General features: G+C 42.1%; 1 protein-coding gene and 1 long non-coding RNA gene across 2 annotated transcripts in view; one reads left to right on the top strand and one right to left on the bottom strand.

Moving 5' to 3' along the window:
* The window catches only part of dner (delta/notch-like EGF repeat containing), a 275,113-nt gene that overhangs the window by 78,529 nt on the left and 169,824 nt on the right, over nt 1–26,760 (bottom strand). Inside the window, exon 5 of the mRNA XM_073041483.1 lies at nt 9,163–9,308. Within this exon, the coding sequence (XP_072897584.1) occupies nt 9,163–9,308 (146 nt within the window). The remainder of the gene's footprint in view (nt 1–9,162; nt 9,309–26,760) is intronic.
* LOC140725679 (uncharacterized) lies at nt 2,668–25,335 on the top strand. The gene is made up of 3 exons (XR_012098410.1): nt 2,668–2,782; nt 7,686–7,741; nt 25,226–25,335. It is a non-coding gene; the product is annotated as an uncharacterized lncRNA (long non-coding RNA).

Below are 26,760 nucleotides of genomic sequence, written 5' to 3'. Positions count from 1 at the left end.
CTGATGATGTCATAGCTTCAGCACTCCATTCTGTCCTGTCGCATCTTGAAATGGTACCGCACACGCCAGGATGCTGTTCATTGGCATTTAATATGATTATCCCTCAGAAGCTGGTGGGCAAACAGCCCTTGTTGGGTCTCAACCCCTCTCTCTGTAACTGGATCCTGGACTCCTTGACCGAAAGGCAACGACCAATACATGTTGGCAGAAGCATCTCTAGCTGCATCACGCTGAGCACTGGCGCTCCCTAGGGCTGCATGCTCAGCCCGCCGTTGTTAATGCTGCTGACTCCTGACTGCACTGCTGGTTCCAGTTCAAACCAAGTGGTTGGCTTCATCAACAATGACGACGAGACAGCGGACAGAGTGGAGGTAGAACTGCTGGCGGAATGGGGCAGGCACAACAGCTTGAGTCTCAACATGGACAAGACCAAAGGGATGATTGTGGACTTTAGAAAAGTGCAAGGTGACCACTCCTCAATGCACACACACAACTCCTCCACAGTAGGAGATAGGAGCACCAAGTTTCTGGAAAGTGCACTTAACAATCTCATCTGGTCCCTCACCACCATTTCTTTTGTCAAGAAGGCCCAGCAGCACCTCCAGTTCCTGAGGAGGTTGAGGTGAGCGAGGCTCTCTGCCCACCCCCATTCTAACCAATTTTACAGGAGCACAGTCAAGATTGTCCTGACCAGCTGCATCACCACCCGGTACAGGGATTACAAGACTTCTGACCACAAGTCACAGTGAAGGATTGCAAGGACTTCTGAGAGGATCGTCGGGATCTCTCTTCCACCCGTCAAATATTCACAGGTTCATTTATATCAAAGTACACAGCTCTGAAATTCTTCAGGGATATTTAACAGGAGCACTGAGTACTCAGGGCCCTTAGCATTGTCAATGATCTCTCCAACCATCCAACAATCTCTTTGACCCCTACCATCAGGCGAAACGTACCGTACTGTAGGACAAGAACAGTTAGGGTGGGAACCAGCTTCTTCCCCTGGCCGTAAGGGTACTGAACTCTGCCACCACCCAGGTCTCATCACACATGAAGCACCAATACTGTTTACTTTTTAATTTGTATCATAAGTGCACCTTGATATTTGTTAATTTACTAGTGGTAATATTACTTTATGTATTATATGTGTTGTGCACCTTTATCCAGAGGAACGTTATTTCGTTTGGCGGTATATGTGTACGGCTGAATGACAATAAACATAACTTAAACTTGAACTTCAAAAGGTTCAGTTGTTGTTCAGACCGAACATCAGAATGGGGACGAAACGTGATCTAAGTGTCTTTGACCATCAAAAGATCGTTAGTGCCAGATGGGGTGGTTTGAATATCTTGGAAGCTGCCTACCTCCTGGGACTTTCACCGACAATAGTCTCCAGTGTTTACAGAGACTCGAGTGAGAAACAAAACAGCATGCAGTGAGTGGTAGTTCTGTGGGTGAAAGCACATTGTTAACGAGAGAGGTGAGAGAAGAATGGCCAGACTGGTTCATGCTGAAAGGAAGGTGACAGTAACTCAAGTAGACATGCGACACGACAGTGATGTACAGAAGAGCATCTCTGAATGCACAACACATTGAAACTTGAAGTTGATGGACTACAACAGCAGAAAGAAACACAAAGATACAGTCAGTGGCAACTTTATTAAGTACAGGAGGTACCCAATAAGATGGCCACTGAGTAGAGGAAACTGTACACCGCTGGGGGCTTGATGCATACTCAAAGGAAGCAAACTTTAACTTAAAATGGTAGGTTTTACTTCAAGCTTCATCTCTAAGGAATCCTCAAAGCACCTAAATGATCTGACTTAATTCCCCACCGCTGTTTGCAAGGAGTTTGTATATTCTCCCCGTGACTGCATGGGTTTCATCCAGGTGCTCCAGTTCCCTCCCACAGTACAAAGACGTGCCATTTGATAAGTTGATTGGTTATTGTTAGTTATCCTGTGATTTGGCTAGAGTTAAATTGGGAGTTGCTCAAAAGGCCGGAAGAGCCTATACCACACTGTATCTCAATCAATAAAAAAAACTACACTATTAGAAGACTGAAATGTACTAAATGTTTTCAAGAAAAAAAATTAAAGAATTTAAGACACAAAGATTAATTCAAGTTAACCCGGTTAGTTCAAGAAGTGTAAATAACTTGAAACCTGTCTCCTTTGCAGCCATTCATCTGCAATGAAATGAGTGAAACTTTGGAGCTGGCACTTGTTCAGAGGGAAGAAGGGAAACTACATAAATCTGATGCTCTGCCTATATGGAGACCAGCGTCATGAAACTTCCAGTGAATACTTGGCAGGAGGATTGGGATTTCCAACTTCACTTGCAAAACAATCCTGAGCTTCCTAAAGGTTATGAGTTAAAAAACTGGCGTCTTTCCTTACATAAACACTGTATCATACCTACAATCTCAGAATGCAGGACAACCTGGCAACATTACAACAATGTAAGTTTATATTGTTGGTTTCCGATGCCCTAATTGGAAAGAAGAGAACAATGCAACAGTGATGGCACTGGGCCAGGTTATTCGTTGCTGCCAACAGTTCTGAGCAGAGCTTCCAATATTTAGTTGTTTGTGTACCACACTGCTGCATTCAACAACAAACTTCACAGCTAGGAAAGATCCGCCCTCAGCTTTGGTCTGAGAGAGACATTTCAGCATGGAGCTGCTGCCGAGGCACAGTCGTTGATGAGTTCACATCGCTCAGCTGCAGGATGCGGCGGTGCGGAGGCTAGGTGAGTCCTCCTCCACTCCGCCTCCACTCAAGTAAGTGAGATTGAGGGGCAGATCGCGGGCGGTGATCGTGGGCCTAGAAACCCATCCCACCAAGGGCTGGTCCATTACTGCTTTGCACATTGGAGCTTTCCTCCAGGTCCATTTGAAAAAGTCTTTACTACAGAAAGTACACCAGGTCAGACCAGCTGTGGTCACCAACATAATGTGCCACCAGCATTTTAGGAGTCACTTATTGGGGCCCGAATACCCCCATGGAGCATGGAGCACCACTATATAAAAAAGATCTTTCTCTTGTCCTACTTTCTGTTGCCAAATACAGAGTACAAAATGATGATCAAATGTTTTGAGCCATAATTCTGAACTGCTTGTCTCAGCAATGCATGGCAAAGATTGACTGCACAGATCTCCAAGCAACATGTTATAAATAGCAGCGGCAGCACAATTAAATGGTTTGCGGTATGTTTCCTTTAGTTTCTGCATGACTTATCACAGAAGATTTAGCAGGACATTTCTTGACTCAATTGATGCGGCATTACACCGACAAAGCTCTAAACTTGCGTTGTTAAAAAGGCCAAAGGCTGCAACATGCAGCAATGCTGATGCTGAAACATTATCAATAAATGTTAATGAATCATTGTCATCAAGTCAAGATTGCTAATTACATTCAAACAAGGCATTGCTTCTCTGAATCAGGGTTCAAAAGTATCTTAACACAATAACTTATGAAAGTAAGGATGAAATCTACTGATGGATTACACATAAATAAATGAACTAAAGTGCATAAATTAAATAATGCAAGGTGCAGAAAAGATTAACCAGTGACACCTTGAATGTGATGTGGCAGGGAGTTCAGCAGCCTAATGGCCTGCGGGAAGAAACTGTTTCCCATCCTCACCGTTCTTGTCCATTGTCTCAGCTGGAACAGACATCACTGGGAAACAGAGTGAATGGTTCGGGATTTTCCACAAGGCAGGCTCACAGGGTGAACATATGATCTCCTTGGAACAGGAAAATGAGAGGAAAAATGCAGAGGAGATAGATATGAAGGATAAGTTTGGATCAACATACACCAGAGAAACCAAAAAGAGAGTGTTGTGTGTTTAACATTTCAGTAATATTTGAGTAACTTTGTAAATAAGTTGTTTGATTAGGAATTCTTTATTGATTATATAATTTATTATGGTTATACATAAAAATACGTGAATTGCATACGTCATGATGCTACCATATGATGTGTGTGCACCTCACTGAAAGTGAACTAAGTTAGACTTGCCTCTGTCGGCTCACCTATTTTCCTTCCAATTAATTTTTATGTTCTGGAGTTACAAAACATAACCGAGAGTTATCCATATGATTCCAGTCTCTACTTTGCTGTAAGGAGATCAGTTGGTGGAGATGGAAGAGAAGACCAGGGAGTGACAGAGCGAATAGTCCCTTCAGGCTGCTGAGAGGGTCAGAAGGGGATGAAGCTGCAAATGGTTATCTATTGAGTGTGAGGGCTGGTGGTGGGGAGAGTAAGGAGAAGGGCTGCTTTGCCCTTTCTATCCCACCATACCAGGGATCCAAACAGCTCTGCCAGGTGAGGAAGCCATTTGGCGCCTTGCATCCAGTGCTCACAACATCCTTTCTCCATCTCCCTCCAGCTACCATTACGAAGCTATCAATTTGATAAGCTCTTCTACATCTTAACCCATTAGCAACTCTACCCCACTACTGTTGCATGTCGTGTCCTGACCAACGCACCAGACGAAATTCCTAATACATGTAAATGGATATGGTGAATCAAGTTTAGTGTTGATCCTGATACTTACTGCAAATGGACCTGAAAAGCAACATGTGAGTGATTATTAACTGTTATCTGGGCTCCCTTGCCTGATAGTTGGTGCATTTTGCTTTCAGGTAACAACTGGATTCTGGAGAGAGATACTCAGGTATCATTGGGGCCTATGATCTTGCAGGACTATTATAATCCCTATCTCTCTCTTTTAGGGAGATCTCTCTGTTTACAAGTTCCCTGTGCCTTCGGCTCAGATGAGAGAGGAGCATATGTGTGTTGACCGGAGGCATTCCAGTGGTAATAGCCACTTTCTTCCTCGCCCTCTTTGTGGTCACCAAAGGGTTAAAAAACAATCATCCCCGAACAGTAGAACGGGTAGTGTTTTCAGTCAGAACAAACTTTTGGAGCTTGTCACATATGAGGGTGGTTGATGGTGGTGTTCTCTGGGATGAAAGAAGAGAAACATCAAATGAATGGCAAAAGATTAACTGAAAGAGTAAATCTCCAGGCATTGATCATGGTATTATGAGTTAGCAACTGTTCTGAGAAGGAATGATGACAATTAGGCATAGGCATAACTACAAGACTGAAACTAGGTCTTCTTGACATAAAAGCACCGATGCTGCAAAGCAACATTCATTCATTCTCACTGAGGTGTTGCTTGTCTTTGCTGGAAGACCAGGTCACTGACAGTGGCCATCTGCTGTAATGAAATAATAAACAATGGATTATCTCCCATGGCATCCAATGTCTCAAAAACGGGCAAAAGAAATAGTCATTATCATGATAATAAAGTATGTGTAGAAACCCAGGTTAACAGAAATACCGATGTAGTAAGACCTAGATGGGAAAACTCCCAGGAACAGACAATTCCATGTTCCTTTGTACTTAATTGGCTCAGTATCAATAAATGGAATGTTCCACGATTGATGAAGTTGAAAATGGAGATTGTTATTGTAACAACTGGGACAAGGATCTGGTGAACTGGGCTGGATCTGGTCTGGGCTATCAATATGATACTAACTCAGTGGAGGAGAAAGAGTGTGGAAATGTGATTTAAGTCCCTACCAAACTCTGAAACAACATGAGATCCTGGGATCACAGAGAGGATTCAGAGCCTCTCTAAAAAGGAAGACGTATGAGTCTCATTCCCAGAGAACAAATGGAGCAAAGAGCCCGAGTGAGCCTGATCAGCTTGTGTCACGATGGGCTTGTACTCTGTCTTTGCACATCAGAGTTTGAAGAAAGTGAGGTCTACCTTTCACCAGCTGTCAGGAATGTGTCTCTGCCATTAGCATGGATTTGGCGCAGCTTACACCTGCTGCTCTTGAGGCTCAGTCTCATGGACTCCAGCCTCTAGCTCTCTTTGCTGTTCTCCGCCGGCACCATCTGCTGCCTTCATTTTGCAAGGTTGTGCAGTTGGCAGTGCAAGGTATCAATGCTGTTACATTTTACAGAGGTGTATAAAATTACGAGAGGCATACATAGAGAGGGCAGCCGGTACCTTTTACCCAGGGTGGCAATAGCCAATACCAGAGGACATCTATTAAGGGTGTGTAGAGGAAATTTAGGGGAGATGTCGGAGGTTGTTTTTTTTTCTGTTGGCACTGGAAGTATACGGCTCTTGCTGGCTTCCCCCAGAACCTCTTTGGACTATAGTGATCATCAATGCAAACACTGCATGTTTCACTGTACATATGACAAATAAAGCTAATCTTTATCTTTTAAACCACGGTCCCACCTTCCTCAGGAGTCAGTCTGGTGATCACTCATTGCACTCTCTCTAAGGAAGGTAGATCATTTCTTTGGTACAGAGACAAAAAGCACCCACTGTTCTCCAGATGTGACCTCACCAGCATCCTGTAGAAATGTAGCAAGACATCCTTGTTCTTATTGTCTTATTAGGTTATACAGTATTTCTAATCTTTAGTGTCGTTTCACATCGTCTACCAATCAAAATAGTTTAATTGTTCCTTTTGATTGTACTCTTTTCTTTTTAATTTGTTAATGGAATAATCTTATTTCAAGGGTTCCCAATGTAGGGCCCATGGACCCCTTGGTTAATGGTTGGGGTCCATGGTACAATAAACATTGGAACCCCTGATCTATTATAAGGCTGCCTTTGGGATGCAGAACCTGAGCAGCCAATGACTCTTTGGGAAAGCTTTGAGTCGGCAAGGAGTGAATGTTATGATAGCAGGAGGTGTGACTGAGGTTGTGGTGGGAGGAATGTTGTTGGAGAGAAAGGTGGCAAGTCCTAAGCCTCAGATGAAGAGTGTTTGATGGCTCACTGGAGTTCAGAAGGATGAGGAGCATCTCATTGAAACCACTTGAATACTGAAAGGCCTAGATAGAGTGGAGGTGGAGAGGATGTTACTTCTAGTTGGGGAGCGGTATCTAGGACCAGAATAAAAAGATGTCCCTTTAGAAAAGAGATGAGGAGGAATTTCTTTATGCAGAGGGTAGTTAACCTGTGGAATTAATTGCCATGGACATCTGTGCAGGCCAACTCATTGGGTATATTTAAAGTGGAGGTTGATAGGTTCTTGATTAGTAAGGGTATTAAAGATTATGGGGAGAAGGAAGGAGAATGACTTTGCATTGACAGGATTTTCTCTTCCTTTCTGATTTTTAAACACTTTCACATTTTTTTTGTGTTGGTGTGTGGCCTAGTGGATAAGGCATCGGTCTAGTGATCTGAAGGTCACTGGTTCGAGCCTCAGCTGAGGCAATGTGTTGTGTCCTTGAGCAAGGTACTTAACAACACATTGCTCTGCGACGACACTGGTGCTGCTTGGGTCCTTGTGCCCTTCCTTTGGACAACATCAGTGGCGTGGAGAGGGAAAGGCTTGCAGCTTGGGCAACTGCCGGTCTCCCATACAACCCTGCCCAGGCCTGTGCCCTGGAAACCTTCCAAGGTGCAAATCCATGGTCTCATGAGACTAACGGATACCTATTATTCTATTCACATATTTTTATTCATTGTGCTTAACACCAGAAGTGTTTTTTTTTTCAGTTTATACACACTTGAGTGACATCAACTGGGACAATGGTACACTTACTCTTTGCTTACATCCAGCAATATAAGGGATATATTTTCTTAATTGCTATGTGAACATCCCCAACTGAGTCTGGTGACAAAATTATATGTTTCAGGCATGAACTGAATCTGATGAAGTAAGGGGATTACAAGTGTCACCTCGTAAATCTAGGTAAGAATTATCGTTGAGAATGAAATTTAACGTTGTATAAATAAATATTACTGTTTTTAGTTTGCATTGCCCTTTGCACAGTGATCACATCAGGATGTAGCATATTATAAGATTAGGTTTCTGAATGAGACATCTGCAGTAGATCCAATTTACCAGGGAAGAATTAATGGGTAAACTAGATGCCAACATTTTTTCAATGAGCCATCTCTTTCACTTTACAATAACAGCAAAAGTAACTCATTCGGTTGCCACTTATTTTGCATTACAATGACTACAACTGAGTAACATTAACACTCGGTAAATCAGAGCTGGAATTAATATCCATTGCATGTTTTAATGCTTTTCAAAATACTTCAAATAGCCTTTCTCAAATTGTAACTTAACAGCTTTCTGTACTGATCTCATTGCTGGGGATGATTGAATTTATGTTAATACAATTTTGTTGGTTTGCAGCTACATCAAAACAAATACATTAATGTTTGACGTGAAAAAGTATGTAAATGTAATTCAAGTTAAGTGTGGGGGAAATTGAATGGTACGGGTGGTCAAGTGGAATATTGCTGAAATAATAGAGAAATAAAATGGGAGATTTTGATGGTGTGAGTGAACTAATGTGAGGACAGGGCATGTCATAGCAAGGAAATAGCTATTTCCAGCCCCACCTGTCAGTGACCTTCAACCACTTGAAGAGTGATCAAACTTAAATTGCTGAATGATTGAAGAGGGTAGCTAATAAAGAGACACATGATGAACTGATAATAACTAGTTGACTTTGTAAGGGAGAGACCAAGTGTTCAGGTTTCCGCCATTGGAGACTCTGGATTTCGTGACTGGTGCATCCTAGGATCGAGGCCTGAGGACAAACTGGAATTTCGGACATTGAGGCCCTTTGACCAGAGCCAAGTCTGCGACTGTCTGTGAGTCCACTGCAAAGGTTGAAGCCTGGTGTTTGCAGGCCCAAGTCTGTGTCTGTCGGAGGCTGGAGTTGGTGGCCTGTCGTGGGCTTAAAGGACTGTGTATGTGCGTGAGTGGAAGGAAGAAACAGGGCTTGTTTTTTCTGTTGTTGTCTGTTCCTTATTGTGTTCTGTCTTGTTCTGATGAGAATTATGGGCATGCTATGCTGGCCCCAGCATGTGTAGTGACACTGGCGGACTGTCCCCAGTGCACCTTCGGGTGCGTTGGTCATTAATGCAAAGGATACACCTCACTGAACACGCGACAAATAAACTTGAGTCTTGAATCTTGGAATGCAAACGATGGACAATGTAGGGTGGAGAACTAAAAAAGAGTGAGCCAAACGAACGGTGCATGAATAGGACCAACAGAAAGCTTTCTTATGGTCTGGAAATAATCCAGCCCACCTTTGCACGTGAGGTACTGCAGCATTCTGACTTAGCAATGCACAAGGAGTTCCAACTCACCTCGGAAGGCTTCGTGATACACTGTCCTCTTCCAGAGCATTGGAGGCCATCCTGATTGCCCTCTTGTTCCACGCAGATACTGGCTTTAACCGTCACATTCAGCCTCAGGGATAATGTCGTATTAGTAGCCGAATCATTCACAAGAACTTGAGAGGAAAAAAAGTAGGGCAAGCAGTCTTAAACAAGATGTTTTCCATAATGATACAATCTATTTTAACAAAATGCACTTAAATGCTAAAAAATTACCATCAACATGACCTCCAAGTGACATAAAGGATGTCATCTTAAACTAGATTTTAGATCCAGACAGATCATTTATTTATTTTATTTAAAGATACAGCTCAGTAACAGACCCTTCCAGCCAATGAGTACAATAATTGCCATTCACTTTATATGGTTTTTTCTTCAGTTATCTTTTATCAGAATTTCTGTAAAATTAATATGTTTCCAAATATCCAAGTTAACTATTTTGATATAATGCCCTCCTGATCCGACATATTTTCCATGGCAGTTCGACTCCTTCATTGGCGTTATTTTATGCTAATGCAGAGTTACTCTTGAGTAACACACACTACGTGCTGGAGGAACTCAGCAAGTCAGGCAACATCCATGGAGGGGATGAAATAGTCAAAGTTTTGGGCCAAGACCCTTCATTAGGACTGGAAAGGAAGGGAGCAGAAGCCAGAATAAGAAGGTGTAGGAGGGGAAGGAGTACAAGTTGGCAGGTGATAGGTGAGACTAGGTAACTAGGTTACTCTCGATGTACTTCTGATACAATACAACTACGGATTACAGGTTTATAACAAGGTGCAATACTCCACACTAAACTCTCCCTCACCAATATTTTGAACAGTGTGGAACAGAATTGAATAACACAGTGACACAGCTGATAATGTTGCTGCCTCACGGGTTTAGTGCTGACCTGCGTGGAGTTTGCATGATCTCCCTGTGACTGCATTTATTTCCCCTACATCCCGTGGATGTGCTGGTTGGTAGGTTACACTCCTGTTTCAAATTGCCTCTAATGTAGGCGGATGGCCACAATTAGTCACTGCTCAGTAAACATTAAACCTGTCCTTTTGCTCTATATTCCTTATTGTGATCTTGCTCAAGGAAGCTGGTTTTGACACTAGGCAGTGCAAGGCCTCATTGATTGTTAACCATACAGGGAGGTTTTGGCAGTTGGCTAAGCCATGTCCCAAGCTGAACAGCTCAAAGCTGTTAGGGAATCAAAATGTTTATGAATACCTCTGAAAATTAAAGAAGAAATGTCAACAATATTTTGAGCTAATATTAGTACCATGAGGAATACAATTTCTATTTTATTAGTTATTCAAGAAGATGCATATGAATAGAAGTGAGAAACAGGTAACATTTGATAAACATATCAAATTCATGTGATGTCAAAGATATGATCATTTCTTTCGCAAGGGAACCCTCATTTACAAAAAAAAACTACAATCCCATCAACCCAACAGTTTCCATTACTTTATAAAACCAATTTAATATTTTTAAGTAATTATGTTCTTGATTAGATATAAAGTTCCTGTATGTGGCTGTCAAAGAAAACAGCTTTAGGAGAATCGTGTACTGCGATGTAATCTTCTGTCTGGGATTCTTCATTAGAGTGAGCTATTAAGAGGAGGCTGGAAGATAATTTAGCCTCTTTTCATCCCTGACAAGCTCATACACTTCATTCTGGTCTAATTAGTTAGATTTATGAGAGGGATGGAAACAGTAGGATAGAAAAAAAGGTCTAAAATTCAGTAGAATTGATGTAACGGGTTAGGTCTCTGCTAACATCTTTCCCCATCCTTCTTACATTTTCTTGTTGATGACAAATAGGAAGAGAAATAGGAATTTCTAAGGTAGGGACGTGTTCAGCATAACTTTGTGGGCCAAAGGGCCTGTATTGTGCTGTAGGTTTTCTATGTTTTCTAAGTGATGTCGAGGAAAGCCCCCTTTCCTCCCTGAGAAACAGGCATTCCGTCTGGCCACAGCCAAGGTGAGGAGGATCCTGGCCAGGATAAACCCACGCAAAGCTGTGGGCCGGACAACATACCTGGTCAGGTGCTGAGGTACTGCACAACAGAGGTCTTAACAGACACCTAAAAAAACTCTTTGAATAGTCCTCTGTCCATGCAGGCTTCAAAGCAATCGCCATCATTTTGGTGCTCCACTCCATCCTGTCCCACCAAGAAAATCATATACCAGGACACTGTTCCTCGACTTCAGCTCAGGGCTTAATACAATCACCCCTCAGAGGCTGGTGGGAAAACTGTCCTTGTTGGGACTCAACACTCTTCTTCGTAACTGGATCCTGGATGTCTTGATGGAAAGACCCCAGTCAGTCCAAATTAGCAATGATATCTCAGGCTCTATCACGTTCTGCACTGGTGCCCCCCACCCCACCCCTGGGCTGTGTGCTCAGCCCACTGCTGCTCATGCTGCTAATCCACAACTGCACTGCCAGATGCAGCTCAAACCACATCATCAAGTTTGCCGATGATACCAAAGTGGTTGGCCTCATCAGCAACAATGATGAGCCGGCATACAGAGAGGAGGTGGGGAGGATGGTAGAATGGTGTGAGAACAGCAACCTGATTCTCAACATGGACAAGATGAGAGAGATGATTGTGAGCTTCGGGAAGGTGCAGGTTGACCACGCTCCATTGCACAACAATGGCACCACCATGAGGAGACTGACGAGCACAAAGGTCCTTGGTGTGCACATAATGGATGATCTAACCAGGATCCATAACACCCCTTTACTAGCCAAGAAGGCACAGCATCTACACTTTCTGATGATCTTAAAGTATGCAAGGCCTCCTGCCCCCATTCTAACACTTTCTACAGGAGCACAACTGAGACTGTCCTGCCTGGCTGCATCACAGTGCGATACGGAGGCGGCAAGGCATCGGACCCCAAGACCCTACAGAGGGAACTTAAAATTGTCAAGAGGATCACTCTCCAACTATTTGTGACATTTACCAGGAGTGTTGTAGACAAAGGACCCAAATCATTGTTGAGGATCCCTACCACCCATCCCACAATCTCTCTGACCTTCTGCCATCAGGAAGGAGGTGCAGAAGCATTAGGACTAGAACTGCCAGACTGGGTAACAGCTTCTTCCCTTAGGTTGTGAGACTAATAGATATGCTGCCACCATTGAGGTCTTGTCACTAGCACAAGCTGCGCACTGTACTGTTTGCTGGTTACCTGTGCTGTGCACTATGTGCATTTGAATTATATTTTACTAACTTATTTACGGTAATATTTTGTTTTATGTGCTATGTGTGATATACATGTTTTGTGGATGCACCGTGGTCTGGAGGAACATTATTTCATTTAGTTCTATATACTTTATGTACAGTCAGATCATCTTGATGCCCCTCATAATGTGAAGCACCACTATCCATGCCTCCTGCTCTCCCGACAGCTGTTATAGGAAAGTGAGGGTGAGCATAATGTTTCTGCAAATATGAACTATGGTAGTACAGATACTTTAAAGCTCATGCAATACTAAATCCCAAGTGCTAATCTGCCCAGACACAGACAAAAACTACTGCACAGTATTGTGTTAAAGTTAGTTATTTCTTTCTCGTGGTTTCATGTGGACCCTTATTCACCAGGCTGTAGACTGAAAGTCACTGCAGCTCACCGACGGAAAAACACGAACTGACAGCAAATGCAGCAATAGCTTATGACTTAGTTTTTGGAATACATTCATCCATTATCTGATCAGTATTCATCTTGACCCAGAATATATAAATTGGAACTCCTGATGTAAGCAAATTTATCTAGGCCAAATACATTTTCTACACAATTTTTAAAAGACCACATTGATAAATTGGCTTCCTCGTGAGGTGGTAAAGCTTGGGTCCAGGCAGGCTCAAGATTCCTCTGCGAATCTGCCATGGCTGCCATCCAATGATATGTTCTTGAATTAAACAAAAAAAAAACCGTCCCTACGGAATCAAGAGGAGCAAATGAATGAGTTCAAAGGGAGTTAGGAATTGGAGATATAAAATAGTCTGTCAGATTTTTAGGGCAGAATTTACTCCAGAGCACAAAGAACCATATATCTCATTAAGTTAAAATGTTCTGATATAATTGTTACACTGCATACATAACAATAATATACTGATTAGGTTAATTGGCTAAAAGCCACTGATCCAGAAATGACATTAAATGCCACCATGAATGTAAATAAATTTGGAAAATAAAAATATCAGTCATGATGACCATTAAATTACTAATTGTTGTGAACACACAACTGGTTCTTTAGATGGAAGAAATTCACCACCGTTACTAGAGCTGGTCTGTAGATGACTCCACATTCACAGAACAAAGTGACTGGCTAACTGTCATGGTTAGACAGCAGGGAGAAAGACCCTTTGGCCCAACTTACCTATACTGAGCAAACACGAGGAAATCTGCAGATGCTGGAAATTCAAACAACACACACAAAATGCTGGTGGAACACAGCAGGCCAGGCAGCATCTATAGGGAGAAGCGCTGTCGACGTTTCAGGCCGAGACCCTTCGTCAGGACTCAACCTGTACCTATACTGTCCTGGATGCCTAACTGAGCTAGTCCTGCCTGCTTTTATTTGGGACAAATCCCCATAAACCTTTCCTATCCAAATGCCTTTTAAATGGCATACATCTTCCTCTGGCAGCTCGTTCCTCTGGGTGACAAAGTTGTCCCTCAGGCCCCTTTTAAATCTTTCCACTCTCACTTTAAATCTACGCCTTAGAGTTTTGGACTCCCTTACCCTGTGGCTATTTACCTTATTTCTGTTCCTCATGATTTTATAAACCTCTGTAAAATCACCCTCAGCTTCTAACATTCCAAGGAAAAGAGTTCCAACCTATCCAGCCCCTCCTTACAATTCAACACCTCCAGTCCTGTTAACATTCATGTTTTTTGTTGTTAACTATATTTTTCCCAAAGTAGCACAATTGGAGCTGTATGCAAGTGCAACCTGATATCCCAACTCCTGTACTCAGTAGCCTGAACTTTGAGGCACGCATGCCAAATGCCCTCTTCAATATACCTTTGACCATGTCACCAGGTCTCAAGGAACTATATACCTGTACTCCCAGGTCTCTCTGTTCTACAACATGGCCCTGAGCTTTACCACTTACAATGAAAGTCCTGTCTTGGTTTGTCTTACCAAAAAGGAACAACTCATATTGATGTAAATTAAACTCCAACTGCCATTCCATGTCCCACTGGCCCATTTGGTCAAGATCCTACCATAATCTTAGATAACTTTCTATGTTCAAAGTTCAAAGTAAAATTTATTTTCAGAGTGCATACATGTCACCACATACAACCCTGAGATTATTTTTCCTGCAGGGATACCTTGCAAATCTAAAGAACAGTAACTGTAAACAGGATCTATCTTCTACTGTCAACTATACCACCACTTTTGGTGATATACAAAAACTTACTTCCCACGACACCTACATATTCATCCAAATCATTAATATAAATAGCAAAAAAAGTGGACCCAGCATTGATCCCTGTGACTCAAATTTGGTCACAAGCCTTCAGTCTGAGAAACAACCCTGCCTTCGACAGTCAAGTCAATCCTCGCCCTGACTCCCATGGGATGTAACCTTCTGGGCCAGGCAATCATGTGGACTTTTGGAAAGATTGAGAAAACAATTCAGTTCAAGAGAAGCTGGGGATTGGAAATAAATGTTCTTATGAATGGGTGAAGAAACATCATTATCAAGTTTGTAATGGAAATGAGAAAACCTGCCTACATCAGGGCACATTGGGGAAAAACAGGTGTGATGCCCTTCATTATCCAATAAGCATCAGTATCTGGCATGGAAGCCAGGAGGCTAAAGAAATTCAGCACGTCCTCTGCAATTTTTCTAGATGCACCATTAAAAGCATCCTAGCTGGAGTCATCAGAGGTCCATAGCCTTCTGTACTTCAGCTAGTCTCATAACCAGGAATGTTATAACAACCAGATTCTAATGATGCTAACTGAAGGATAAATGCTGGTCATAGATAGCATCTGTAGGTGAATTTATTGTTTGTCAGATTTTTCACAACCAACGTGAGCTTGTCTAAATATCTCTTAAATGTTGTTACTCTATCTCCCTCCAGTGCCTCTACTGGTCAAAGATTCTACACAATCCAACTCTCTACCCTTTGTTTCCCTTTAAATATTCACCCTCTCATCTTAAACAATGCCCTCTTATTTTATATGTGCCCACCATGGGAAGAAGATTCTTTCTATCTATATCTCTCCAAATCTTATAGACCTCTATTAAAGCAGTTACCACAGGAGATGGTATGGCAACTGCTATGCCCAAGACCACAATAAGATTCAGAGAGTTGTGGACACAGGTCAGTCCACCATGAAAACATCCTCCCTTCCATGGACTTTGCCTTGGAAAAGCAACCGATGTAATTGCACCCCTGACATCCTCTCCTCTTCCCCCACCTTCCACTGGACAGAAGATACAAAAATGTGAAATCACACATCACCAGGCTCAAGGGAAGCCTCGACTCCACTGTTAAAAATCTTTTGAATGTACCGCTTGAACACTAACGACATCACAATCCACTTCACCGTGTCTCTGGTACCTTATTATCTACCTGCACTGAACCTTCTCTGTAACTGTACCACTAACATTATTTTTGCATTCTGTTACTGCTTTTCCCTTGCAGCACCTTGATGCACTTGTGATTTGAAATGACCTATATAGATGGGTTGCTAACAATAATAATCCAACCAATGGCACACTCTTAGAAAATGATCACCAAAGGTACAGAATTAGTGTTAAATAACACGATGTATGTAATAGCATTTCTGGATGTTGATCTGAGATTTGGGAGAACAAATCATTCAGACTTGCCTTCTCAAAGTGACAAATGCCTGGTTTCCTCATTATTGGGTGAGTCACTGACAAAATCACTTCTTCGGCTATCAAACTGCAATTTCCTGGCAAGGTTGTTAGCAAAGTGCCGATCTTCTGCTATTAAATGAAGGACAAAACTCTGGGCCCAGGGCCGCAGTTGGCTGAACCACCAGTGAATGCTTCTTAATTATCTTCAAACATAGATGGCAGTGGCACATGCCAGCTTGAAATCTGCTTAACAAACATCAATCAATCTGAAAGGTATTAAGGGATCGGGATAAAAGCAAATGCTTGGAGTTATCCCAGTTATTGGAGTTGTGGAGCATAGAAACGGGTCCCTCCGTCCAGCATCTGACTAACATGAAGGGTATAACTTTAAAGCGAATGGAGGAAAGTATTGGGGGTGGTGTCAGAGGCAGTTGTGTGGAATGCACTGCCAGATGCGGTGGTAGAGGCAAATGTATTAGGAACATATTCGACACTCTTAGATAGACACATCAATTAAAGAAAAATGGAGGGCTATGTAAGATGGAGGGGTTAGATTAATCTTGGAGAAGGATAAAATGTCAGCACAATATTGTGGGTTGAAGAGCCTGAAATGTGTTGTACTGTTCTATATTCTATATACACACCGATCATTCACTACCCACTCGTCTGCATTAGGTCCATAGCCTTCTGTACCTCGGCAAGTCACATAAGTAGGTAGGCCTCCGTTAGTCTTGATAGACCATGGATTTGCACCTTGGAAAGTTTCCAGGGTGCAAGCCTGGCCAAGGTTTTTTTTTAATGGAAGACCAGCAGTTGCCCAAGCTGCAAGTCTCCCCTCTCCACACCACCGATGTTGTCCAAGGGAAGGGCATTAGGACCCATACAGCTTGGCACCGGTGTCATCGCAGAGCAATGTGTGGTTAAGTGCCTTGCTCAAGGACACACACGCAGCCTCAGCCAAGGCTCGAACTAGCAACCTTCAGATCACTAGACGAACGCCTTAACCACTTGGCCATGCACCAACACACATAATGCTGTAACAACCAGATATTAATGATACTAGTTGAAAGATAAATGTTGGTCATAGATAGCAACAGTAGGTGAATTTATTGCTTGTCAGATTTTTCACAACCATTGTGAGCCAGTCTAAATGCCTCTTGAATGTTGTTATTATACCTCCTTCCACCACCTCTACTGGTCAAAGATTCTATACAATCCAACCTCTACCCTTTATTTCCCTTTAAATATTCACTCTCTCATCTTAAACATATGCCCTCTTATTTTATTTGTGCCCCATGGGAAAAGATTATTTCTATCTATGTCTCTCTGAATTTTATAGACCTCTATTAGAGCAGCTCTCAGTCTACCTTGCTCCAGGAAAGACAAACCCAGCCCAACTAGATATGGGCAAGAACAAGATGGACTCAACTCCTGTCTCCTGTTCATCCCTCGCAGGACAATTGTGGTTGCACTTCCATTTCGTGGCCCTGTGTTTCCAATGTCACATCAGCCTTCCTGATGCCTGTTCAGGCGTATTCTGGAGTTAGGGTACATAGCAAATCTTAATTTACCAGCAACCAACCTTCAGATTTGAAAGTGGATTGCAGACTGAATTTAAAACACAGTTCAGAACAGTGGGACCTCAGATGCCTGCATATGCGTGAATACAGCCTGGAGACAGTGGAGATTAACATTCAGTTTGGGTGTCTGAAGTGCGGGTGGGAAGAAGGAGGTGTTTGAAAGCTATATGTAATTCAAAGGAAGCAATGTAGGTACATTGTTACTACATAATTTTCATGATCTTTAGCATATAAAAATATTATGTAATATTGGGTCGAACAGGCCTCTTCTTCCAAGAGTGTCTCAAATCTGATGCCTGTTGTTCGCTTTTGCTGAATAAAACACTTCAATATCCTTTAGCTTCAGTTTCTCTCTGGTGACTTTGTTCACATCACAACATTGCTTAAGAATGAGTGGTCGATGAGAGGCAACCAAGGCCCAAGTACCAGAAACTAAAGACCACCCAGCCTGGCCACAAGGTACTTGTGCTGTCAGGAGACCTTTAACATTATTTCCGAGTTTCTCTGAAGATCTAAGATATACAGTAGCAAAACCGCTGAAAATATTTCAATTAACTTTAAAGATTGTTAATGAAAAATGGAAATAAAACTCAATCGCATTCAATTTATGGAAGTTAATGAAAGTGTTGACATTAACAAAAGCAATAAAACCACTTCACTAGCCTTATCCTTGTAGTTCATGGATTCATTCAAATCAATGGTTAGATGTGCCATGGGGTTCGGGAAAAGCTGGGATGGGGGGTGGGGAGGGGCGGATTAGCTAGAAGGTGTACCTGAACCCTCATCACATTAAGGATATCCTTATGAATTCACTGAAACCCTAAAAATGCCACTAAGTGTTACAGCATGCAGATTAATATAGGATTTAGCAACACACCACATCAATAATCCATCCAGTGACAAGCGCCACAAATCTCACTCATGCTGGTTTGTCTTCATAATAACAAAAAAAAACATTTTAAATCTATACTTATTATTGGCAAAATTGCGTAGGTTTTGCAGTATTTTCTCCATAAGTAGAATAGTACCAAGTGACAAGGGATGATGAATGAGTGTCAGTCATGGCGTTGTTGATAGCTCACATCCTTTTGAGTTGACATCCTACTCCAGGGACTTAAGTATCAGATTCCAGACTGATATATCAGTGCACTACTGGGTATATTTAAAACGGAGGTTGATAGGTTCTTGATTAGTCAGGGTGGCAAAAGTTATGGGGAGAAAGCAAGAGAATGGGGTTGAGAAGGATAATAAATCAGCCACGACTGAATGGCGGAGCAGACTTGATGGGTCGAATAGCCTAATTCTGCTCCTATATTTTATGGTTTCATGGAGCGTCGTACCTTCAGAATAGCAATCTTTTGGATCACACATTAAATGAAGGTCCTGCCTACTCCTATATTGGTTGTAAGAAATCTCCTGACAAGCAGTAAAGTAACCTACAGATATAATAGCCAATGTTCATCCTTCAATTAACAACATTAGCATCTTGTTGTTGAAACATTATTGCATATGAGAATTTGCAACACATAGATTGATGCTGTGTTTACTTTCAGTACTTCAAAAATACTTGGTTGGTTGTAATATTTAGTTATTTATGGTCAGGAATGATGCTTTGGTGCTATGTATTCAGCGGCCACTAAATGTGATCTAAGTGGAATGATTGTTGGTGCCAGATAGGGTGGTCTGAGTATCTCAGAAAATGCTGATCTCCTGGAATTGTCACGCACAACAGTCTCTACAGTCGATAAGGAATGGTGCAAAAAACAAAAAAAGACATCCAGTGAGCGGCAGTTCTGTGGGGGAAAAAATGCCTTGTTAATGAGAGAGGTCAGAAGAGAATGGCCAGACTGGTTCAAGCAAACAGGAAGGTGACAGTGACTCAAACAACCACACATTATGGCAGTGGAATGCAGAAGAGCATCTCTGAAAGCACAACACACTGAACCTTTAAGTGGAAGGACCTCAGCAGCAGAAGGCCATGAACGTATATACTCACTGGCTATTTACTGTATTCTGTTTACGTAAATATTTAATGTGCTAAGATACAGACGGAATCATAAAACTAGTTCCTGATGAGCAGGCAGTCTTGTTCCTGGTCACAAAAAAACTGGTAAAGACATGTTCAAGAGGTTCATTTGTTGTTCAGACCTAATATCTGAATGGGAAAGAAATGTGATCTAGGTGACCTTGACCGTGGAATGATTGCTGGTGTCAGACAGGCTGGTTTGAGTATCTCAGAAACTGCTGATCTCCTGGGATTTTCACAGGTAATAGTCTCTAGATAGAGAGTGGTGTGAAAAAGAAAAAAAACACATTCTTGAGCAGCATTTCTGTGGGCGAAGATGCCTTGTTAATTTGAGAGATAAGAGGAGAATGGCCAGACTAGTTCAAAGTTCAAAATTCAAAATCAATTTATTATCAAAGTTCATATATGTCACCATGTACAACCTTAAGATTCAAGTTCTTGTGGGCATTCACAGTAAGTACAAGAAACACAACGGAATCAATGAAACAGGATAGACTAATAACCAATGTGCAAATGACAACAAATTGCACAAATACAAATAAATAAATAAATAAATAAATAAACAAATGAATAAATATTGAGAGCATGAGATGAAGAGTCCTTGAAAGTGAGTCCGTAGGTTGTGGGAACCATACAGTGATGGGGCAAGTGAAGTTCTCCCCTCTGGTTCAAGAGCCTGGTGGTTCTAAGTGTTCCTGAACCTGGTGGTGTGGATCTTGAGGTTTCTGAACCTTCTTCCTGATGGCAGCAGTGAGAAGAGAGCATGGCCATGGCAGTGGTGGTCCCTGATGATGGATGCTGCTTCCCGTGACAGCACTCTGGCTTGGTGTGTTCAATGGTGGGGATGGTTTCACCCGTGAGGGACTGGGTCATATCCACCACTTTTTGTAGGATTTTCCATTCATGGGCATTTGTGTTTCCATTGCAGGCCGTGAGGCAACCATCAATATGCTCTCCACCACACATCTGTAGAAGTTTGTCAAAGTTTTAGATATCACGCTGATTCGTCACAAACTTCTACAGAAGTGGAGGTTGCTGTGCTTTCTTTGCAATGGCATTTACATGCTGGACCGATCCTCTAAGATGATAATAACAAGGAATTTGACGTTGCTGACCCTCGCCACCTCCGATCCCCTGATGAGGACTGGCTTACGGACTTCTAATTCCTCCTCCTGAAGTCGATAATCAGCTATTGTCATCTTGCTGACACTGCGTGAGAGGTTCCGATTGTGGCACCACTCAGCCAGATTTTCAGCCTCCCTCCTATACGTTGATTCATCTGCACCTTTAGCCAACAACAGTGGAGTCGTCAGTAAGCTGAAACGTGGCATTGGAGCTGTGCTTAGCCTCGCAGTCGTATGTACTGTGTAAAGCGAGTAGGGTAGGGGGCTAAGCGCACAGCCTTGTGGTGCACCCGTGCAGATGGAGATTGTGGATGGGATGTTCAAGCTGACAGGAAAGCTACAGTACTTACGTAACCATGCGTTGCAACAGTGGTGCGCAGAAGAGCATCTCTGAATGTGCAACACGTCGAACCTTGAAGTGGATGGGCTTCTGCAGCAGAAGACCACAAACATACACTCAGTGACTACTTTATTAGGTATAGGAGGGACCCAACAAGGTAGCCACTGAATGTACCTCATGGAGCCACTCCATTGATCCTGTTCTGATTATCAAGCACCAGCTTACACTAATCTTGCTCCAATGGCGTTTTACTCTCATGTTCCCGTTAGGTTCCACCAGATTCTACCACTCACAAATTGCACGCTAGGAATAATATAACTTACAAACACATCTTTGCAATGTGGGAGAAACCCGAAGAAGCCCATGCAGTCAAAGAAAAACTTGCAATATCTCCATTGATAGTTGGAGATCAGGTCTGAATCCAGTCATTGGAATTACGAGGTAACAACTTTGCCGACGCACCTCTGTGCTTACACTAGATCCTCTGTACTGTGTGACCTGAGCAATATGCTTTATTTTCTGTTTGTGCATGTGTCTTTTCCACAATTTTAAATTTTGCTGAAAATTCAGAAAGCAATTACGGTGGTTGTTGACTAATGCAATGGAAAGCTAAACAGATCTATCACTCTTTGCCAGCTGCTGCTATATTAGCTTTCTGCACTGCTTTGTATTACAAATGAGTTTATCACATCAATTTAATGGTTTACTGACAGTAATAAAACTGCAATTCCAGCAGTAACTATTGACTTAAATCATTGGAAGAACTTTGGATAATTGAGAACAAATCAAAAGTGAAATGGGTAGACAGGCACTTTGCCCAGTATTTGCAAGTAATGAATTTCAAACAGTATGGAAGTTCAAGTTCAAGTGCAAGTTTAATTGTCATTCAACTATATCCTTGAGTCCAGCCAAATGAAACAGCGTTACTGCAGGGCCTAGGTGCAAATCACAGTATCAACAGTCACACACAGCACAAGGCACACATTGCACATATAAGATATCACTAAAATACAGACACACAAAAAAATATACAGTGAACTCGGGGGAGAGGTGGTTAGAAGCACTGATGCTGCAATGTACCACTTCCAATGCCCCTCCCACAGGTGACCGCAAACAGGCGACAGCTCAGTTTGAGGCCCAGCTGGAAGGATTAGGATTTTATCCTTACAAACTCCAGAACATGTTCAAACAAATACTGTGTGCTACCTTCCTTTTTAACAGATAACTCCATTCAATTACAGTATCTTCATTTACGCTACTGGAATGTGCCAAATTGGCACTTGTACTGAAATGGCTGGTGTTATAGTTATCATCAAAATCCCATTTTGCTCAGAGCTAGAGACAGTTATATTTGTACCAGGACTTGTCTGTATTTCCCAGCTGTGTTCAGGCTGGTGATATTGGTGGCATCTTCTGGCCACCAGCTGGACACTATCCAAATTTCTGAAGATGCCAGCTCTCAGGCTGGGGAGTTAAGTCTGCTGAGCTCGTACCAGCTTTCAATAATGCAAGTACAATAGTCCCATTGAAATGAAAGACAGAACTTGACCACTAATTGCATAGGTTTAAATTCCTTTTAACTGTGTGCAGATATAACCTTTAAACTTTTAACTTTAAAAGCATAATCTTAATCTGTTAAATTTTTAACTCTTCATTTTTGACTGGGCCCCGAATGATTTGAGCATATGCTAATGTCAGGACAGCCTTAAAGCTGGCCCTATATAACTGGCAGTAACGCTGTTACAGTATGCACCTGACCACGCCAGTTTCCTGGGTTTAGATGCACAGTTTCTCTGGAGAATCGATAGCTGGTGTGGACCCTTTAAAAATTCAGGCCCACTCCGCTAATTGGCAGCCAAATTTTGGCGCTGGTATTTTAATATTTAAAGAGCACCTGAACTCAGATTCGGCACTCAAACATCTGCAATTGTAGCTTTGGATTTCTGTCTCGTTTGGATTCTCATCTAGCATCTAGTCAAGAACCCTGTCCTTACCTCAAACTCAAAATCGCATCTCAGTCTAGTCTCGGATACTCCTGCACTTGGGTCCTTACCGTTCTTGCCTAGTCCTCGTCACAAGTGTTATGGGATCAGTGGGTTAATATGTGCATTTTCTTTCATCTTCTCAAAATTGCTTAAATGAGTCTTATCTTCTCTGCACCAGTAAAGCTCCATCCTGCTCCAACTCTTTGTCAATGATTACAGGATGTAATCAATGATCATGGTTCTAACTCCATAATCAAGTTCGCAGATGACACCACGGTGGTTGATCAGAGGGGATGACGAGACGGCCTACAGGGACGAGGTCCAGCACCTGGCCCTGTGGTGTGCCGACAACATCCTGGCCCTTATCACCCAGAAGACCAAGGAGATCATTGTGGACTTCAGGCATGCTGGGAGCCACACTCACATCCCCATCTACATCAACAGAGCTGTAGTAGATCATGTATCAAACTTCAGGGAAAGTAAAAATAAGTATCAAAATTATTTTGAACTCCATGGAGCATGTGGGGATCCTCCGATATCCAGGCAATCTTTCTCTTCTTTCCTTTTTTTCTTTCTTTAGATAAGGGTTAAGGGGGGGAGGGTTAAGGGAGGGGGAAGGGTTAATATTTTTCTTACTATTTTTTCATCACATTTATTCTTTGTAATTTCTAAAATTTAATAAATAAATAATAATTTTAAAAAACTTCAAATTCCTTGATGTCCACATTTCTGAGGATCTCACCTGGAACTCCTCCATTCTGATCAAAATGGCGCAACAGCGCCTTTATTTCCTGTGGAGCATCAAGAAAGCTCACCTCTGTCCCAGGATACTGATGGACTTTTACTGCTGTACCATTGAGAGCATACTCACCAACTGCATCTCAGTGTGGTATGGCAATTGTCCCATATCGGACCGCAAAGCACTCCAGCGTGTGGTGAAAACTGCCCAGCGGATTATCGGCACCCAATTGCCCATCATTGAGAACATCTACCATAAACGCTGCCTGGGCAGAGTGAAAAGCATTATCAAGGATGCATCTCACCCTAACCATGGACTCTCCTTCCATCCAGTAGGCACTACAGGAGCCTCTGCTCCTGCACCAGCAGGCACAGGAAGAGCTTCTTCCCTGCGCTGTGACCCTGCTGAATTGCACCCATATTGTACCGTCTCAGTACTTTTATATCTGTATGCTGTAGCACTTACTTTTTATTCACAGTTATTTTGTAAATAATACTATTTGCATTTCTGGGTAGCTGCTAACAGCATTTCATTGGCTTTGTATCTGTACTCAGCACAGTGACAACAAAGTTGAATCTAATCTAATCTAACCTAATGTCTGCACTGAGTTTTATGTGAGCATTTTTGATGTAAACTCTATGAAAAGAGTAGTCTTAACCCATTTATTGTTATTTTTAATGGTTCTGTTTTATGGGCAATGCAGCATTTAATATGGAGGAATTACAATAACACTGCCTTTAAATAAAATTAACCCTCATGAACATATTCAAATCTCTCAGACATTTTAGCCATCTTATGCAGGGGAACGTAATCGCTAGGGAATGGAAACCCCAAGAAGAGGAAGCAGTCTTCAGGTCAGGCAACATCTGTAGAAAAAGAACCAATAATGTTTCAGGAACAACACACAAAGCACTGGAGGAACTCAGCAGCACTTAAGGAGAAATATGGACCGTCAGGTCTGAGAATCTTTGTCAGTTCTGAGAAAGGATCTTCGGCATGAACTGATAAATTTGGTTCTCTTTGTTCAGATGCCACCTGGCCTGCCGAGTGTTTCCAGCATTTTCTGTTTTCATTTCAGATTTCCAGCATCTGTGATTTAAAAAAAATAATTCAGTCTTTGGGGCCTGATAGAACTGTTCATTCGAGGCAGATAGTGGTTTTGTTCAGATGGAAGCACTCTCACACCCAATTGCATATACCGGGCCAGATATAACCAACCTTTTGCATATAACAAGAGAAGCTTTGCATGTGACTGGAGGTGATAAATGGAAGAAGTGTGTATGAATGGAAAATTATTCCAGGTTTCTAAAGAATACCTTTTCTTGAGGGATAGAAAGTCTTTTAAATCAGCCTTGTAAATAATTTAAAGCATATTTTATTTATCTTTTCTCCAGGCCGTCCCTTCTGATGGAGGATGGCTTGCTTCCACTAATTTGTCAGATACTCTGCGAAGGCCGGCATTTTCAAATATTAATGTATTTAAGATGAGAGTGGGAAAGTGCAGGCAAGGCAAGTTTATTTGTACAGCAATTTTCAAACACAAGGCAGTTCAAAGGGCTTTACATAAAACAAAATATAAAAATCAAACATCAAATTTCAGGCAATATAAAGAGAATAAAGTCACACACAAAAATAAAGGAACAAAAGTTACAGTGTGGGAGATTCTAATTAAAAGCTACAGCGAAAAGAACAGCTTTAAGCCTCGATTTAAAAGAGTTTAAAGTCGAAGTAGACTTCAGATCCTCTGGAAGGTTATTTCAGATATGTGGAATATGATAACTAAAAGCTACTTCACCAACTTCAGTTTTGACCCCGGGTACAGTAAGCAAACACGCCCCAGACGACCTGAGAACTCAGGAAGGTTAATTTCTAGTGAAATAGCTACTTTTTATATCAAAATGCATATGCCACACACCTAATTAATATCTGGCACATTATTGGATCTTTTCTCTGGAAATCAATTTTCCATGATGATAACGAGGAGGGTTGCCTACCCTGGATGTGTGATTAAAGTACTGTCAGCCTGTCTGCCAGACTCTGGAGTGGAGATATATCACGCTGTGTTGCTTTTTCATGTTCCCTCCCTCTGAGCATAACCCAGTTGACTGTAATGTTCATTTTTAACATCAAAGCTATCTCACTGTTTTTATAGACCAGGGGTTACTTCATTGGTCACAGGGAACTAGACAGTATGTCATCAGTGACAGGGATGTGTAGAATATTGCAAAGGAAATTGTAACCTAGCAAACATCACTAGGGAGTCAGATCTAAGGGATAAGCTGGGGGCTCATTTTTTTTTTACTTTGTTTGTAAGATATAAGAACTCATGGACATTCCTTTCAATAACTTGGATCCTGGTGATGGCATTCGCAGGAACTCAGAGACGTAAGAAGCTAGAGAGTAGTGTACTCGGCCCAAATCACTGGCTCATCCTTCCCCACATCAGAAGTATCTACATGAAGCACTGCCTCAAAAAGGAACCATCTGTCATCAAAGACTCCCATCCTCTGGGTCATGTCACCTTCCTGGGCATGATCTGTCAGCAGAAGGTACACAGGCCACTACCAGGTTCAGGAACAGCTATTTCCCTTCAAAAATTTAGTTCTTGAGCCAACCTGCACAGCTCTAATCACTAACTCAGTGTACCAACACTATCAGCATTTTGACCACTTCGAACAATAATTGCAAACACGAGGAAATCTGCAGATGCTGGAAATTCAAGCAAGACACACAAAATGCTGGTGGAACACAAAAGGCCAGGCAGCATCTATGGGAAGAAGTACAGCTGACATTTCAGGCCAAGACCTTTTGTTCTGAAGTACGTCGACTGTACTTCTTACTATAGATGCTGCCTGGCCTGCTGCGTTCCACCAGCATTTTGTGTGCATTGCTTGAACAATAATTGACTTTGTTTTCTTTTTGTTCTAAT

The sequence above is a fragment of the Hemitrygon akajei genome, chromosome 3, assembly GCF_048418815.1.
Source record: "Hemitrygon akajei chromosome 3, sHemAka1.3, whole genome shotgun sequence".
Lineage (NCBI taxonomy): Eukaryota > Metazoa > Chordata > Chondrichthyes > Myliobatiformes > Dasyatidae > Hemitrygon > Hemitrygon akajei.
The sequence above is the reverse complement of the archived record's forward strand: the minus strand, read 5'-3'. Positions and strand labels throughout refer to the sequence as shown.